General features: G+C 42.6%; 2 protein-coding genes across 4 annotated transcripts in view; one reads left to right on the top strand and one right to left on the bottom strand.

Annotated features, from left to right (window-relative positions):
• Positions 1 to 3359, top strand: part of DZIP1 (DAZ interacting zinc finger protein 1) — a gene marked incomplete at both ends in the record, with an annotated part of 37900 nt that extends 34541 nt beyond the window's left edge. The window contains 2 exons of the mRNA XM_080613543.1: positions 2285 to 2456; positions 3277 to 3359. Coding sequence (XP_080469669.1) covers positions 2285 to 2456; positions 3277 to 3359 — 255 coding nt within the window. The remainder of the gene's footprint in view (positions 1 to 2284; positions 2457 to 3276) is intronic.
• A 2208-nt stretch (positions 3360 to 5567) lies between these two features.
• CLDN10 (claudin 10) overlaps positions 5568 to 18580 on the bottom strand; it is a gene marked incomplete at both ends in the record, with an annotated part of 55311 nt that continues 42298 nt past the window's right edge. For 2 of the 3 annotated variants that reach the window (XM_080612979.1, XM_080612977.1), the window contains 4 exons: positions 5568 to 5682; positions 6405 to 6512; positions 12352 to 12433; positions 12598 to 12759. In XM_080612979.1, coding sequence (XP_080469105.1) covers positions 5568 to 5682; positions 6405 to 6512; positions 12352 to 12433; positions 12598 to 12759 — 467 coding nt within the window. The remainder of the gene's footprint in view (positions 5683 to 6404; positions 6513 to 12351; positions 12434 to 12597; positions 12760 to 18580) is intronic. The other variant, XM_080612978.1, reaches the window with a different exon arrangement.

The raw sequence follows: 18580 nt of genomic DNA on the forward strand, positions 1-18580 counted from the left end.
TCCAAGGAGTTACACTCAGTGGCTCAATGTCCAAGTAGAATCCAGTAATGAATGGTGTCCCTGAAGGTTCCGTACTGGGACCAGTACTGTTCAATATCTTTAATGACATAATGGGATTGAGTGCCCCCTCAGCAAGTTTGCAGATGACACCAAGCTGAGTGGTGCAGTTGATGCATTGGAGGGAAGGAATATCATCCAGAGGGGCCTTGACAGGCTTGAGGAGTGGACCAGTGTGAACCTCATGAACTTCAGTAAGGCCAAATGCAAGGTCTTGCAGCTGGGTTGGGGCAATCCCCAACATCAGTACAGACATGGGGATGAACGTATTGAAAGCAACCCTGTGGAGAGAACTTGGGGATATTGGATGAAAGATTGGACGTGAGCTGGCAGTGTGCACTCACAGCACAGAGGGCCGGCTGGATTGCATCAACAGGAGTGTGCCCAGCAGGTTGAGGGAGGTGATTCTCCCCTGTAGTTTCTCGCTACTCGTGTGGTAAGGGATGGAAGCACTAGTTCCCTCCGAACTAGGGTCAAGACATAGAGCATTCACAGAATGCGGGTCAACAACGATTTATTGCGCAGTTACAATTCCTTATATACGTTGCCTAAGCGCCTCCCTAGGGTCAGCTGGATCCCGCCCCTCCTGGCAATTTCCCGTCACATCATGTGATCTTCCGTGCCCCAGTCCCTACACCCCCTCTGTTCCGCTGTCATTGAGACCCCTACCTGGAGTATTGCTTCTAGCTCTGGGGCCTGTGGACATGGACCTGTTGGAGTGAGTCCAGATCATATATGTATGTTTAAATACAGATGTATAATTCAAGTTAATTCTTCAAATTTTAGGAGGGATATTCAAAGGTGCCTGAAGACATATGCACAAAGTGCCACTGGAATGATGGTTTCTTCAAAAATCCAGGGTTTTTTTACTAGCTTAAATACTAATAGCTGAAATACAGCTGCTAATGGTCATTCTCAAAACCCACAATACCATAAACCTTTATAAGGCAACCCATTGTGGTATGTTTTATAAAGGTCATGTTTCACAGAAGTTACTTCAGAAGCATTTTAGAGAAAATGAATTTTATGCTTACCTGGGGGTGTATGACCTGAGTTCACCTGCACCAGACGTCGTGGTTATGGTATTTCTTTTAGGGTAAGTCCTGGACATAATAAAACTGCTTAGCAGTTTGAATTGATGCTGTGTATTTACACTCTATTGGAAGTGATTTCTGTTTGAAGTTGACCTTTTTTCTCAATATTTTATACTTTAAAAATCAGTTGAGACTTAGTGAATATTTGATGAAACTTCCTCCAGCATTTCTTAGCCTATGTGACTCTGACTTTCCCATCACCACGCCCTCCAAATGCAGATAGTTTAAAACAGCAAAATGTTGAATCGTGGTATGTTAATAATATAGCACACTGATCAGATCTGTCAGGTTTTGAAAAAGTTTGCGTTGTTAAAGTAAGGGTTATGTTGCAAGGTAGAGCATTACTGCAGTCTCTTCCCTTCTTTCGAGACATATGACACGTTCATATTTGTTGATTTTTCTCTACTACGTACATACCTCACATTGTTTTCTAATAGCATCTGAATCTTTCTGCTGTGCAATAGAAGCACCTTCTGCATCTTACTGTAATACTGAGAGACTCCAGTGAAACAAGGTTTTAGTTTTGTGGGAAAACATCTTTCACTTTCCGCAGTTAGGCTCTCTAATAATGGCATGATTCCGTTGAACCACATCTTATTGACAGGCAGGGAAATGCTGTAGTCTTCTTTCAAAAGCTGAATGAAGATACGTAGTTTTCAGGCAGGTGAGGCAAGGCAGACCTCAAGCTTACTGCCTTCAGGTTCTTCTGTTTGACTTGACTCTCATTTTGTGAACTCACTATGCAAATCCTCCACTTCATTAAAAATATGCTTGTACATGCTGATGGTGAGTGTTAAGAGGAATACATATTGTAACTTCAAGCACATTTGGATTTTTAAACATTCATTATTTAATTTTCTCTTTAAATAAGTTAGTTTTAAATTGAAAAGGCTTTCATTGCAATGTGAAATTTTTCTAATGTGAATACAGAATGCTTATATAGCAAACTGAACTGCCAGCTTGCATGAAAACGTATCATGTCTTTTGGATTTTAAAATTATGGTGATAGATGTTGTAAAGGGCATGTACAGTGCATTTTTCTGTAGCAGTTTCACATTGGTGAGTATATGGAAGATCTCAGCACAACTTGAGTAGACAGAGGAAAAATCCATGTTTTTTCTTCTCTCTGTTAGTTCACAGAAGTTGATGATGATGATTGGGATATATCATCAGTAGAAGATGACATTTTATTAATGAAAGACAATAGAGGTCAGAAGGCATTGACAGTTCAGAAAAATGAGTCAAATGCTACATCTACGGTACATGCATGGGGTGTTCCGAAGACAAATGTACCAAAGGAGGAAGGTAACACATTTGTACTTCTACATGATAAGCTTTAAGCAACTGACACACCTAGAGAAGAACTCAAGTATAGTGTATTACATATTGTAATTCAATATATTTTTTAATATTTTTAATTTTTCAATATATTTTTTAAGAAAGGAACATGTAAGAACAACTGTGTGCTTGGTTATATGTCATGTAAATATCATGTATGATATTTGTGATACATACTTGTATGAAAATAACACACCACAAATATACAGAGGTGTGAAGAAACTTAAATTTGAGATTTAAATATAGTACTATCAGGCTTTGACCTCATCTTAAAAATCAAGTATCCTGGGGCTTTTTTAATCCTTTCCCAAATTTAAGAGAGGAGGGAAACATTCTTACTTAGTCTTGATAATAATAATACTACTACTAAAATTTCAGGTTTGTTCAAGCTATCTAAGTGACCTACCAGGCTGAGATAAATATTTGAACTACTGGTAAAGCAATAGCCTCAATCTTCTGTAGAACTTATATAGTAGTTTCTAGTGTTAACATTTCAATATATGTAAAGGTTAAAGCTGTGTCAGTTATATTAAGATTCTTCAGATTATTTTCAAAGGGAAAGTAACGCTGACGCTGACTGCTTCTACTGTGCATTGTATTCTGTGACAGAAACTGCCTTCATGTTATCAGCACTTGTAATTTCCTCATTGGTTGAAATTTTGGACTTCCTGAAGTCCACAGGTTTTTGTTCACATGGCTTGTCATTTTATGTCATAGGTAAATACAAAGTAAAAATACCCCCAAAATAGTATTAATAATGGTTAATATCGTTTTGTTATTTTAACAGGCCTTCATGAAGCTGATAACACAAGCACATTAAAAAGCAGCTTAGTCACTGTAACAGATTGGAGTGATTCTTCAGATACATAATAGCTGTGTTCCTGATGGGAGGCATTACTTTCGGATTCAGCTGGCGTTGAAAATACAGCTGAAAACATCAAGTGCTTCCTCTTAATTTCTTACACTGATCACAAAACGAGGAGTATTCTTTACAGAACTCTGGTGTCTTCAGTCCTGAAGTTGAAACAAAAATACTCATCTACATGTTACTGGCCATGTCTGTTTGGAAATTGAGAGTTAATTATTCTTTCTCGTGAATTCAATGGTGAAAGTCTCTTTCATGTCACTGAGGTGAATATTTTGCCTCTAATGTTTACATTAAAGATTGAAACTGGTCTTGCAAGAAAGCATGTTAGCCAGTGAACAGAATTTACTGCAGAGTATTGCTTTACAAAAATTTTAAACGCATATTTTCTTGTATTTTATCATAAACTTTATATAAAACGGTGAACATTTTAAAGACAGTATTTCCATTTATTAAAATGTTAAGTTTTTACCATGGTTTACAATAAACACCAAATGGAAAGAAAAAAAAAAAAAGGCCTCAGCTCTAAAACCGATTATTATTGAAAGCCTCATATTGTGGGAATTTATTCTTTTTATTTATTTATTCATTAGAATTGGCTCTTGGATTACATAAAAACACAAACATTAGAAAAAAAACCCAAATGAAACCACGAAGCTAAGGTGAGGAAAGCACTGACCTCCCAGTGCGGAAGTATTTTCTTAGTTTTGTTTTGCTCTGCTCATGTTGGCTGCCTTCTTAAAAAAGACGATAGTGTTTTGACTTTAATGAAATACAAAATAAAGTGGAAGAGGAATGATTGGCTTTGTAGTTCTGATGCATTTTAGATGGTGTCAGGTACAAAACGTTTTCTGTCATATTGTGCCATTAATAAATAGGGCTATTAATTTTTTATATTTATACCTTTTTTTCCAAGATAACTAATGCATTGAAACCCCAAGGGTCCCTCAGTTCAAACCTCAAGGCAGACCTGAGTTTGTATGTGATTTTAGGGTCTCAGTCTAGAAGGCATTTTGTGGTTATCCATAACCTCTGATCTCATTTACTGACTCATTGTGCGGGTATTCCCTCAAAAACCATCACATGCTGATGGACAGGTAAAAAATAAAGTACTAGCTGGTTTTTTTTAAGTGTTGTAGCTAATTCAGGATAATCTGAAATAGTGCTGTTAAGTGTCACCTGCTTTTACTTGGTCACTATGAGGAATGTCACTGGCGGAGCAGCTCGTATTGCCTGGGGTTTTGCTTTCCTAACCCAGTGGCTTGGAGCCACTATGGAGCAAAAGGTGTCCGTCCTGCCCAGCCTGAGGAAACAAAACCAACCCCCCCCCGGAAGTGATTTGTCACCAGCAGGGGTGAGCGCTGAGGCAGGGAGGAGACCACTGTCACAAAGCAGGTGCAGAATGTAGGAACCATCTTGGAACCATGGCTTCCTCACCGCAAAATTCCCTGCGGGCTGCAGCTTCACTCAGCCTCTGCTTGCCCCACCACACCATGAAAGCTCACGATCACACGTGTGCTTCTTCTCATGCATACGTTCTTCTTAGGCCATGCAAAACCCTCTCCAGTGACTGTTTTCATAACAGCTGGCCCTGACTCTTCTTAATGCCTGCTCTTGCCTCCCCGAATCCCATACTTATTTTCACTTCACTCAGACTCTTCCTACTCCTATAGCACTGCATTGACCAAGCTGCACATTCTCCCACCCCTGTAGTGGGATAAGCAGATAAGAGCCTCCTAATTCCCACCGACTGTAGTCAGCTGGCACTGAAATTAGGATGTGCTCTGCTATCCCAACGTCACTGCTAATCAATGGTGACATCCTTTATGTGTTAACCTGCACAGTGTGGCTGGTTTGTCCAGTGGCTGGTTTGTCCAGCACTGAACCCAGTTCAGGAATGGTTGCAGTCAAAATGATGCGCGTGATGCCATTCCCATAAACAACTGACAAGCCAAATTGGTAAATACCTCATTTATTTTTATGAAGAATGCAACATCAGCTCTTGATTTCCAGGTATAAACTCTACAATACCAACATCAATCATAAAATATTATATAATAAAATTTACATCAGTATGTAAAAAGCTGCAAGTTAATGTTTCAAAAAGTCATTGTCTTGGTGGTAAGTACATTGGAGTAAGGGGTGGGGGAAATCACTCTGAATGAAACGTACAAACTCATCTTTAAAACGCTCTGAATCTTCCCCCAGTACACTTAAACATAAGCATTCTTGTCAAAGTGCTTTGGTGTGGTTTTGTCTGGGATGCTGTTCTGGACCTTTGTCCGAGCGGACATCACAGATGTGGCTCCGTTATATGCATACCCCCTCCTGAAAAGAAAAGAGAATCGACCATTCACAGCTTATCCCACAGACAGAGAACATCTCTGCATCCAAGTGTTACAGTAACATAAAACTAGATGAAATGAAGAAGAATGTACTTCCAACAATGATAAATCTCAGAGGAGGGTGAAGGGGGACACCTTTCCCTGTGTAGTCTCATCCTGGTTTGACATTCTGCCTCCAGCATTTCTCTTTGCAACTCACTTTTCAATAAACGCATATCCCTTGTTCACAGCTAAGTAAATTAGGGCCCAATTATGAAATATTTGGGCTGTGGCTGATCCTACTAAGTAGTTAGTCCCTGCACCTGTGCTTCATCATCACCCTCTTCTGCTGCTGGAGGTCTGCTGCCACCACTGCTGTCCTTCACCTCTCTCACTTTTGATCTGATGATTTGGATTAAAGAAACTTGTCTATTCACACCCGTGAAGTGACCTGGCCACTTTCCCTACATCAGTGAATGCATTTTTCTCAGCTGCAGTAAATTTATGAAGTATATATAACACAAGTACTTGTTCCAATAGCTTTCCTTAATTACATTAATGATGGACAGAGCATTATCCTTAAATCCCATTATTTTCCTATATCCACACCATCTTTTTCTGACCCTCACTACAAAGTGTTTTGGAAAAGTAATCAAACCGTATGCATATAGTGGGTACAAATGTGCTAGTATTGATTTCTTTGGATAAGGACAACTTGTGTTTTACCTTGGAGAATTGCTGTTTTCAGCTATTGAGAAGCAGAATATACTGCCACCAATTATGCAGAGTGAAGCTCCAGCCCATCCAATGAACAAAGCTGCTCCTAATTCATACCTGCAGGAAGTTAATAAACGGGTTTAACAACAGAGAGCATGGATTTATCAGGGTTGGTTTTTTTCAGCATAAAAGAACTAAATTTTATTTGTTCCTGAATAGCTTTCCATTGACACACACATTATTCATTGCAAAATCAGCAGCTCCGCCACTCACCCGCATTCTGTTCATTATTCCGCTCTTACTTGGGTAGCAAACTCTGTCCCTGTGGTACACTTGGGTGATGCTTCTCTCAGCACTCTCAGGTGCTTGGCTTTTCCACATCTCCTCCTGGATTTCTTGGCTGTGGCATTGCATGATTCTTCAATGCTTTTACAGCACACAGCTCCTGTCACCTTGGAGCATTTCAGGTTTGTTCCTGTTGGCTCCCAGACTGACTGGGGCTTTGCTGAGCCTGTGACTAGAGCTGCTGCTGCCAGCAGCAATCCTCAACTCTTCCTTCTGGCTTGCAGGATCTCTCCCCCTCCCTATCCACACTCACTCTGCTTAAAACATGAGTGTTTCGTACATATATAGAATATGCATATGCAACATATATACACACGCATGTGATATATGCACATACATATATGGATGTAGCTGATATATGCATATACAGATACATACACACATGCACACGTATGCAGGTGTACATCTGTGCACACGTGCACAAGTGCACACGCACATGCTGGCATCTTTCTGCTTATCTAGTCCCTGCGGCTGGGTTCTGTCTCCTTTCTGAGCCCTTGGACTCGGCTCCACGTCACCAACAGCCATCCCCTCCGCTGTCAAGGCAGCCACAAAGTGTTTGCAGCCAGAAACAGCTCACTTTGAGATTGAGAGGTGATGGTGGTGCTTTAGGAAGGTTATCACACAAGGATGAGTCCAAGTTTCTAAAGTAACAGTAGGAAATGAAGGAAAAGAAGGGCATGGGGAAGAGATTCTTTCCTTTTCTTTGCTCAGCACCCACAGCCTGAGCTCTGGAGCTTCAAGACAAGCAGCAAACCATGGGTGTCACTTGTCTGGTCCATTCCCCAGCTCTTTGCCTGAGGTACAGCTCTTTAAAACACTTTCAGGATGACCTGCATTAGAGCACAGGCCCAACAGTCTCTTATTCCTTACTGTTAGGACAGACCATGTGTCTCTTGCTCCTTCTTCTCTGCTCCAGTTCCTCCTTGAGGGAACCTTTGTCTCCTCCTGACTCCTGGCATACTGCACTGAAAACACAGGCCCCTGTCCCTGATCCAGCCGCAGTTATTGGCCCGGTGCCTGCGCTGGTCAGGCCTTTGTTAGTAAGGCTGTTTATTTAGTGTAAGCTTTGGTGAGGTAGTCGAATGAAACCCTCTGCTTGACAGCTTCCCTGTACAACTGAACGACTGTTCACAGTGCAGTTGCAGACTTTTCAGCTAGTTCTGAACTCTTCCATGTGAAGAGACCCTAATTTCACATGAGCCAAAATACGTAACTGAAAGCACCTGTAAGCTGTTCTACAAAACTTGTGTCTTTACAAAGGCGACACTGCAGCAACACTCAGAAATTGCCTGTGAGCAGACACCCAGAAAATGATCTAGCAAATTCTGTACCAGGTTACAAGAGGGTGAACACTGGCTGGAGAAGAAACAGATCACTTTTCCATGTTTCCTGAGAGTCTAACCAAAGGTTAAGCACAGACTTCAAAAAAACCAAAGAGGCACACAGGATAAAACGCCACACTTAGGATACCAATCCTGGATGCTATGAACATCCAGGTTCAAGTCATTGCTGACTCAGGGACTTACTGTCAACAAGAGATGGAGACACTGGAGCTCAGAAGTAGGACACCCGATGAGGGCTTGCTGCTGACTCTTCATGGCCCTGCTAATGCTCTAACATCTAGGCTTCTTCATTTTCTGTCCACATCATCTAACCAGAGTTTGTATTTATCATCCCTTGCTAAAAAAAGGATCAGATTTCCCCAGACATTCTCCATACACAGTGTGGGTGGGACTTAGGCACCCAACCCCCAGACTAAATCATAGCTCAGTCGCCTTTCACCCTGGGAAACTTGATAATCTGACAAACATGTACAGCTTTTATTCTAACTATTCTCACCTTTCCAGCCATGGTTTTCACAAGACTTGATCAGATTTCTGTCTGCTCAAGGACTGGGGGTTCTCTGATTAGAAACAGGGATCTACATCAGAGCTCCTCACCTAGGATCGCGTTACAGTCAACACGCAAGAAATACACACAAGTTACACTTTTAGAACACCCCAAGGCACCTATTTTAACAAGCTGTAAAAGCAGATCAAAGTGACTAACTCCAGTGTGAGGTAAGCCTCAGCCTAGGGACCCCTCAATCCCCACAGGTACTGCCAGAGCACCCCTAAAGTACATGCACCAGGGTTAGACTCCCCACAAAAGTCAGCGCAGACCACTGCAGAGCTGGAGAACGTATCTGGACTAAGATTCAGTAAGGCTGTTGCTGTAACAACTTGCTTGCCAAGACCATTTGCCTAGAAACTGTGAAACACAAGATCATTTCCACATTTCCATCTAATAACATTGAACAGCTGGCCCAAGGCTAACATAGGAGAGGCTGAGGAGACAAATTGCCATCTCTCCTCCGGAAGCTCTTCAGTTGTACAGAAAAGAAATCAAGATTACATTGGGTTTAATTGGGTAGAGAAGGGTTACCTGACGATTGCCTAAGTGTTGGGAAAGAAGATGTGCGGTCCTGCCTTTGTTCTTATGATTGTTTCTACGTTTTAAGCAACGTTTGTTACTATATATATATATATTTGTTATATATGTATTTGTTACTCTCTCTATATAACTATTGTTATAACATGTATAAACAGACTGCATATACAAACCCTTCTCAGGTGATTGCCACATGGCTAGATTAATGTGTTGCAGAGGTGGCCTAATTGGTCTTTCTTCCACATCTTTAAACACATAAAAAACTTTCTGATTTACCCTGGTGCTTATGAGGAAGACTTAAAATTTTCAATTGTGTATCAATTTGAGTACGTGTTGTGGTTCAGGAAGAAAATAACTCTATCCCAGCTGAAATCAGGACATTACGGCTCCCTGGATTTTACCCAATCCATCTTTTCAGCATTTAAGAAGCCAACCCTAACCTCCCATCAAAATCCAGTATATAAAAAAAACCCCTTATCATATGAAAAACCCCAACCGAATCAGCACAACTACCTGAGGGAAACGCACACTTTGAATGCCTGACTCTTATTGCTGCAATAAGAAAAATTTTCTTGGAAAATAAAAAATAGATTTAAATGTAACACTTTTAAATGTAATAGATTTAAATGTGGAGAGAGGGCCTGTGTGAACTGTGCGCAATCCATTCCAAGACAAGCAAGGTGAAGGGAAACGATAAAAGAGAATGGGAAGTTAGTCAGATAATTTGGATGAACTAAACCCATTTATTAGCAAGAATGACCATGACTATGGAGTTCAAACTGTGGCAAGGGACAAAAAGGAAAAAGTCTGTAAGAGGAGGGGGTTTTTAACTGGAAGTAGTAGAGTGACAAAATAGTTTCCTAAGAGAAACTGTGGGAGCAACATGAACAAAACAGCAAGAGATGTATAGATTTTCCCTATTAGAGGTGTCTGAAGAAAAAGTATATCCACTTTGGCTGCAAGCACCAAGGTATCCCGTGCTGCAAGGACAGCATGGGATACCTTGGCACAGGATGCCTCCAAGTGTGTTACTACGTATGGTCAAACAATTCCTTTGAACCTGTCTTAAATTGGCAATGCAAACTATTGCACCAGGATATAAAATCCAGCCTAAGATTTCTTTCTAAGTAAGGTGGGGTTTAGGCTGTCCTTTCGGTGCCCGTCATTCCTCAGTTAGGTACATAATTCAAACCAGAAGTCTGTTAGGGAACAGCTATAGGCAGGTCTCTGATTCCTCCTGCACCCACATGGAGACAGGGTGCCTCCTCCAAATGCAGAAGGCTGGAGGGAAATTCTGACAGCTGAGACGATGCTAAACATCTTGTGTCACTTTGTTTATCCACTAACAGTATCTCAAGCCTGTCTTTAACACTGCCAGAATAACTTCAGGAGGGAAATGTGCAATAAAAGGTGAAAGGCTGAAACCCTCTCAGTGAAGAGCCAATGCCAAATCTCCACAATATACCAGTGAAGCGCATTAAATGCTTCCACAATGCATATCAGAGCTCACAGATGGCAGTGAAACACATTACTCCAACATATATTACACTGGTTGAGAGAGGAAGATGCTGAACGCCACCATTAGCTCCACTTGACGCAAGGTCATTGCATGAGCTCCATACACCACGCAGAACTCAAATTACAACTTCTGGCTTTCCTCTCTGCCTTTATCTTTGCAGTCCTGATTACGTGTGCCCACAGCTGAGCTATGCCGGTTGTCCAGGGAAAAAAGTAATTTCTGCAGAGGATGTTTTGCCAGCTTTATTTCAATGCTTGAACTGCAAGGGATTTCCCATTCCCTCGCAGTGAAAATCTACTGCCGGGTCTGCCTGCTCTTTTGCAGCAAAAGAGTGTAGGAATATAGTGCAGGAAAGGGACTTCTGGCAACAACCACGGCATTTTTCACTAGGAACAGTAAGCCTGATGAATAATTAACTTTGGGCTATATAGACAGGATCCATGTTCTTCACAGTACCTCACAGCCTTGTTTCTTTTGGAGGCCTTTTGATCCTGTCCTCACCGTACCAAACAAGCAGAAACTATAGCAGAGTTATGGAGGAAACTAATATGAATTCGTTTTCAAGACAGGACAGCCCTACTGCTAGCCTACCGCAAATGTGGATCCAGCTAGTGGTATTTATTCAGACCATTTTCTTTCTATCAAGGAGAAACAGAAAAAGCCCAGGGTTCCTTACTGAGCCCTTACTTGGGTCTCAGAGAAATGTATACCCAATGCTTGAAATATCCTGGAATCACCACCAAAAAAACTTTGCAATCCTTGCCTTTAAAGATCACAGAATCATGGAATGGTTTGGGTTGGAAGGGACCTCAAAGATCATACAGTTCCAACTCCCCTGTCATGGGCAGGGACACCTTCCACTAGACCAAGTTGCTCAAAGCCCCAATTTAAAGATAAATTTACATTATGTAAGAAGCCAAAACAGTAAAGTCTATGATGCTGTAATTTACAGCCAGTGTTTTCAGACTTGGTAGTGAAGATGTGATCCAGAATCAAGGCACTGGTTTGTGAATTGTTGCCTATGTAGGTCCTGAGAACTTGCACAACTTTGGAGTCTTTAGGGATGCTCTTTATTTCTGGTATGGATCCTGTTGTGCTTATAAGATCATGGGTTACAGTAAGATTTATGATCCAAATTTCAGTCACCTGGATTTGAACATCTGTCAGTGAAAAGTCCACAGAGCCTGCAGAAACCTCTCTTCAAGAGGAGTCAGGATTGTGCAGTGCTCAACACCTTGATGGAAACCACCTCTTGAAAGCTTGAGGAAATAATCTTATTCCTCTTGTAGTATTGAATGATGCACCCAATGAGTGCCTCTGTCTTGTGCAATCCTTTTGCTGCACTTCTGACAAAACCACAAGCTTCACTTCAGATTAACCCACTCTGTTCTGCAGTAAGCAGGGCAGAACCCTGCTGAGCCCCAGTGAGCCTGGGCACAAAGATGACAGAGCAATCAATCACCCTACTGGCAGTTTAAATCAATAAATCTCAGCACATGGATACTCCAGTTGGAAAATGTGATTAAGTAAAACTGCAGCCCACTCTCCTCCTCTGCCCAAAAGGAGAAGCACGCACTCTGTCTAAAAGGGCTCTGGTGCACAGTACGAAACTTAAGGTCTACATCTTTGAAAGATTTATGGGTATAGGAAAGTACTTACTTTTGTGCAACAAAAGAAGGATCAAAGAACTCAGACGTAATCCTGTTTGCATACAGGGAACAACTAGTCATAGAGCACAACCCTGAAAAGCATAAGACAAACCATTCAGTGGAGCCAGCAGAAGAGCTTTGTGCCTGACCCTGAAGCCAATGAAGTCATGGAGAACTGTGCCCGGATTTCTGCGGAAAAGAAGCAGCTCTGATATGACTTCAAATACATAAACTGAGAGACATAAAGTATATTTACCAGAGAGTATGAAAATCAGTCCAGCTAAACAAGCTATTTTCGCTTTAGTCTGATCGGAGCCTCCAACTTTAGTGCACTTCATCCCAACCAGTCCAAAAATGGCACCGAAGAAGCCCAGGCAGACGGCGGAGATCATCAGTCCTCTGCAGGCTTGGATGTAACCTGCAGTGAGAAAGAATAAGGCGAATGTGAGAACTGGGACCACAATGGGTTTCGCTGTAGCTCCTCTCCCTCTGTGCAGTGAATAGGCATTCAGTATTGCAAACCAAGTCAGATCTTGGGTGGAGTGATGTCACCTTGCCATTGAGTGTGTTCTTCAAAGTGACGTATGCCCTTCACATGGCATCATCACCTAAGCCCAGCTTGTAAGAGACACACTGTGGCATGCGGGGCTGCGAAAAATAATCCCATTGTATAGTATCTGCAAGAGGTTGTACCCAAGAGGTTTTGAAGAGCAACTCCACGTGGTCTGTGTAGCAATTGTCGCAGGTTCCAGAGCTACTCTGTGTGCACAATACAAGTCAGTCTTCTTGTGTGTGTGTTGCAGATGCAATACAAGTGGCAGCAGGCTGGCAGCAGTGACACTGGCTGGGGTCCTGCGCCTGCCTGTACATGCCACTGATTTGGACTGGATTCACCAAGAAGGCCCTCATTCTGCAAGGAGCTCACACACCTGCTCAGCTTCACAGACAGCAGTAGCCCCTTGAGATAAAACAAATCACTGTCATATGTAAGCCTGGACAAATGGCTTTTGGCTGGCTTTAGCCACGTACAGCTTTCCTGTGCTGGCTGCGGCTGCCCTGAGCTGGACCTCACAGGGGCAGGGCCTTTCAGCAGGACAATGGGCTGCTTGGCCTCTTCTCCCTTCGAAGAATATCTTGTAATTGAAAGACTGTGATAATCTCATATCACTGTTTACAAGCTGGAACGCTGCAATCTTACACAGCTGAATAACCATCACAAGATGTTTTTCTTTATGACCTGTTGTTACATCTCATTTAAAATGAAAACGTACTTCCACTATTGGGGCATTCATTCTTTTTGCTTTGATCTCCAGTCAGTGAAAATGTTGAAAGCTAAACCACATTTCCACTGCCTATTACAGCAAATTTTACATAATAACAAAAAATCACCATCCGCCCTGCACAGAAGTCTTTTATATATAGGAAATAAATATATAAAGGCAGGAACTAGAGGACACGTAATAACAATAGAAGGCGGCAGATTCCAAACAAAAAGTGTGTTTGTTCATATTACAAAGTTGTGGAACTCCTTTCCAGACGGTATGTGGATGCTAAAGGTTTACAGAGATTCAGAAAGAGACTGGATACATTCATTAAAGAGAAATCTGTCTCTGGCTGGCAGGCCCTTGAGCTGCAGATGGCTACCACTGCTGCTTGGCTGCCTTCTGCTCTCCTTAGTGCCAGCCACTTTAGCCGCTGCTGGAGGCCAATGGGCTCCAGGATGACCACTCTGTGTTCGAAGAGTGTTCAACATGCACGCACACCCACCCTTAATTCCCAGCTTTGTGCAACACGCAGCACACAAGAAGCAATTTGGGGCACATAATACCCTGTTTTATCATTCCTACCAAATTCAAGTGCTGTGCTGCACACAATTTACTGGCACTTATCTACCTCTGTTGGCATACATAGACTGTCTTCCATTTGCAACATGCTTCCATAGCCCATCTGTTATAGAAACACAATGGTCCATGACTGTAACTGTCATACCACTCGCATGTTGGAATGTAAGAGACAGAGTCATTTGTGCCAGACTCAAGCCCGAAGAAAGCAGTTCTGCTTTGTTAATTTTTGCTATAGGCATGGAAAAATTGGCTCTTACTACTTTTGGTGGTGTGTGATGTATTTCCTGTAGTACAAAGGTAAAGCAGTAGAGGAAGACTGGCAAAGAAGCTATTATTTTTGACAGGTCCAATTTATTGACACTGTTAGCAGCTAATTGACACATTAAAGTGCTGAACCATGAACATATTTACCCGGAGGTCCTCTAAACTTTTATTTATGTCCAAACCTCCTAGGAGAAACAGTAAATATTCACCCCAACCAGAATAACCAGCATATGCTGGGAACCACAGGGCTGAAATTCAGCAGTTCCTGAAGGTCAGTACACAGTTTTACAATAGGTAGAGGGTAGTGAGACAGCAAGAAATAATTAACTCACTCACACAGAAATCATTTTCAATTATAAACAGCGTGAGCTGGAGGACTGCTCGGTTCTGCTGAATGAATAACCTTCCTCACTAAATATTTCACCAAACTGGGCAGAGCAGCCGCAGTGGGACGTGTTTCAGTTCACCACAGCAATCACCCAACTGGCACACGTTTTTAGAACAAAATGTATGGAAAAATCAGATCACAATCTACACCAGTAACGTGCAAGATCAGAAGACCCTGCCAGTCCCACTAAGTTGACCGGAGCATTAGGAAGCATCAAAGGGTATAATCAATCTTTTCACCAAATCCAGCCTCCTGTTTCATGGGCTTGAGGTTAAAACTAGGAATAGCATTTGGCTGTAAGAGTAATTAAACTTCTTTGCCTCCTAGAAAGCAAGAACATTATACTGCTTACTAAGGCTTATCATTCAGAGAAATGTAAAGGGGAGCTGCCTATTTCTTCACATTCCTCCACTGAAGACCAAAGACCATCTCCCTTCCAAATGTCTGTTGTCTGTATTTATGCCAGCTCCTGCAGGAAGCTTGTTCTATACATACTGACGACCCAAATGAAGCTCCCAAGCAACAAAACCCCATGTGTTTCAAGCAGACAAGCAGACAGACATGCGTTACCCATAAAGTCATGTTTAGCAGCATTCCAAGAGAAACTGATTTCAAGGCTTTTTTTTTTTTTTTTTTTTTTAAACAAATGTGTTTTGTCTTGCATTCAAATTAATCTTTCTAGAACTTCATCTTTGTTGCCTCGCTGCTCTCACGCTTGCCTCTCATGCTCACAAAGGGTTAGGAGGAATTCATATATCCATATCATATGACACTCAGAAAGAAATATGCATATATATATGCCACGTTCTGGGGACTGTCACTTTCACAGCAAATGCCTCTGGTGGCATCTTGCAGTCTGCATCATATGAAATATAAGAGGTTGCCTTACAGATAAAGCACAGATTCCTTCCAGAAGTACACACCTATCACTTTTGTATGTTCTCCTAAGCTCTAATACCCTCTTTTAGCTCATAAATACATTTTTGTTCAGCTCTGTTCTTGCAAAAGGTCATTGGATCCATTGTTGGAGACATGGAAACTGATACGTCCTCATTTGCAGAGGTGATTTCATCACTAAGTTTCCACCCATGCCCAGTAGCACACAGAAGTAAACCTAAAGTGTTTTTAAGTCCCACAGACAGCAAGAACATTTTTGCTTGCACACAGAATGTGGGGCTGGGTCCTTAACAAGGGCTGGCCAAATTGATTATGTATGCATAAAGGTGGAAAAGCATCACATTCAGTTTTCTCTGGTGGCCACTCTTGTGATGGCCTGAGAGCCACCGGGGCAGCCCCAATGCAATGCCACCCTCAGCAATCTGGGGAACACAGCCCAAGACCAGTCTGTGATGCAAGCTAAAACAAGGGTAATTGGGAACAATCTCTGGATCACTCCTGACCTGAACTGTGACACTGCTCCTGAAGAAAGAAGGACTTCTTCTGCATCCCATGGAATTGCTCCAGCCACTGGCATAGTGATAGCCTGATTTCTTACCTCCTGTTTTGCCTCTGATCCTCTGGCAGACCTGAGCAGTCTCTCTGGACAAGTCTCTCTGAAGTCCAGCAAAACTCAGAGGTTTCAGATTTGACAAAAAAACATTTTCATAGAAGAGGAATTGCTCTGTGAGGCAAATCCTCTCCAGATCCGTGAGGAAAGAGTGGAGCAGAACCACCTTTCCCTGGGGCAGCAAAAGTATTTATAGTAATTTCCCAGTCCTCCATTTGGAGGAGAGCAACATGTCATTGCTAGATGTATCTCTACAGGGTTATTACTTCTGCTCACAAACACTTCAGGGAAAGTGGAAAGGCAGATCTGCCTTTTTTGGTGTCTTCTGAGTCACCCATCTGAGGATGGAGTGAAGAATCATAGATTCATAGAACAGTTTGGGTTGCAAGGGACCTTCGGAGGTCATCTAGTCCAACCCCCCTGCAATGAGCAGAGACATCTTCAACTAGAGGTTCCCATGTTCCTGATCCCAGGGACTGGGATCCAGCTTAGCCACTGAAGTCAGTGCGAAGAAGAGGAGGGAAGGAGGAGGCTACTTGAGGGCTGAGGCAGATTCGGCTTCATGCTGACACACCAATCCTAAGGTATGTGTGACGCACTGCAGCCCCACGCACGCTCCTGCACTAGGGAAAGGTTTGGGTCAAAGGGGGATGTACACACTCACTGTCAGGCGCTGACAGATTCCCAGTAGGGCCCGTAACCATGAGGAGGGCAGTCCGGGCTAGGCTAGCTACTGAAAACACCTCTCACTGTGGTGGCTGCCCTTTTGACCGATCCCTCACTGCCTGGCCGGTGCTGGGGGGGTATGTTAGCCTCTCTCCAGCATGCCTTCATTCATGTTGTGCCTGGGAACCGGGATCTTGCCCCATAGCATTTAGAGATGTCACCGAGCAACACTGAAGCCAAGAACCTTCCGCTACTGATAAACACTGGCCAGGAGGCTGGGATACGGCCCTTCCAGAGAAGCATGTCAGATTGACTTCTGCCCTAAATGAGTCAGTGCTCTGATGGCTGCTTCACTGTGCAGAAGGTGCCTCAGAAACTCATTTCTTGGGCAAGTTGCTGGAACTTGTTACTCAACACACAAGCTTTCAACACACAAGTGCGTGGAGAAATGGATGGCAAGGACTTTGATGTCAAGTTTCTTCTTCATTTTGGAATTTCAGATGTTCCCAGTTCTGCACACTTTGTAACTACACTTTTCTTACTAAAAAACCCGGATTAACCCAAAACTAAAAGAACAGCTGAACAATAGATTCAGTGGATCTGAAAGGTTATGCACCAGCGATCACTCCGTGCCTGCCTGCACACAGACCACAGCTCCTTGCCCAAGCCCGGAAACTATGTTCTTGGATGCTACACTTGGCCATAAGGTGACTGATGCCAGTGGAGGTCCACCAGCTGTCCCACCGCTTCAGAGGAACCAGTAACCCCCTCTGTCACCATGGGGCTGGGTCAAGAGAAGGTCTGGTGAATGCTACTTCTCTACCCAAAGGAAGCATCCTGCAATAGTGATGCTTAAGGGATGCCTGTGCTACATCTTTTTAGTATTTTGACATTTCTTAGCCCTTTGTACATACAGAGGTTAAAGGTTTTCTGATATTGATATTAATTAGCTTCATGACAATATTAATCCCTGTTATGATAATATTTATCTCTGTTAGTGATTTCATTAACACACTTTCTTTTCCTTTAAAGCAAACCTTTCACTTCAAAATCCACCCTCAGAGTCCAGTGCAGAGAGAATAAATGGCCAGACTGTGAACAGTAGGCCTGATTTTTCGTATCAAAGCCCCTGGGACATTGTATGTTGTATCGTTATGACTATAAAAATTTGGAAAATGTGCCATAGTTTTAAAAACTTTCGCTCCCTTTCTTTATAGCCTTTCCTTAGACTATGCAAGCTGATGACATCTGCACCTTCCCTGTTTCCACCAGCCATAGGGAAGTGTTCAAGGCCAGGCTGGATGGGGTTTTGAGCACTCTGGTCTAATGGAAGCTGTCTCTGCCCATGGCAGGGGGTTTGGAAATGGATGATCTTTAAGGTCCCTTCCAACCCAAACCATTCTATCATAACCAGTGCAGATTTATCAACTAAAAGTCCAGTTGCAAAGATTTCCAGCAGTGACACAGTTTCCCACTAGGGCTTCCTTAAAGGGCAAAAATGTTTGCCCTCAACCAGGGAAGAGACAGATCACTAACTCAGCCTTTAGTTTTAGGCACTGCAGCAAAACTC

The sequence above is a fragment of the Psittacula echo genome (genome assembly GCF_963264785.1).
Source record: "Psittacula echo genome assembly, chromosome: 3".
In the NCBI taxonomy this organism is placed as follows: Eukaryota; Metazoa; Chordata; class Aves; order Psittaciformes; family Psittacidae; genus Psittacula; species Psittacula echo.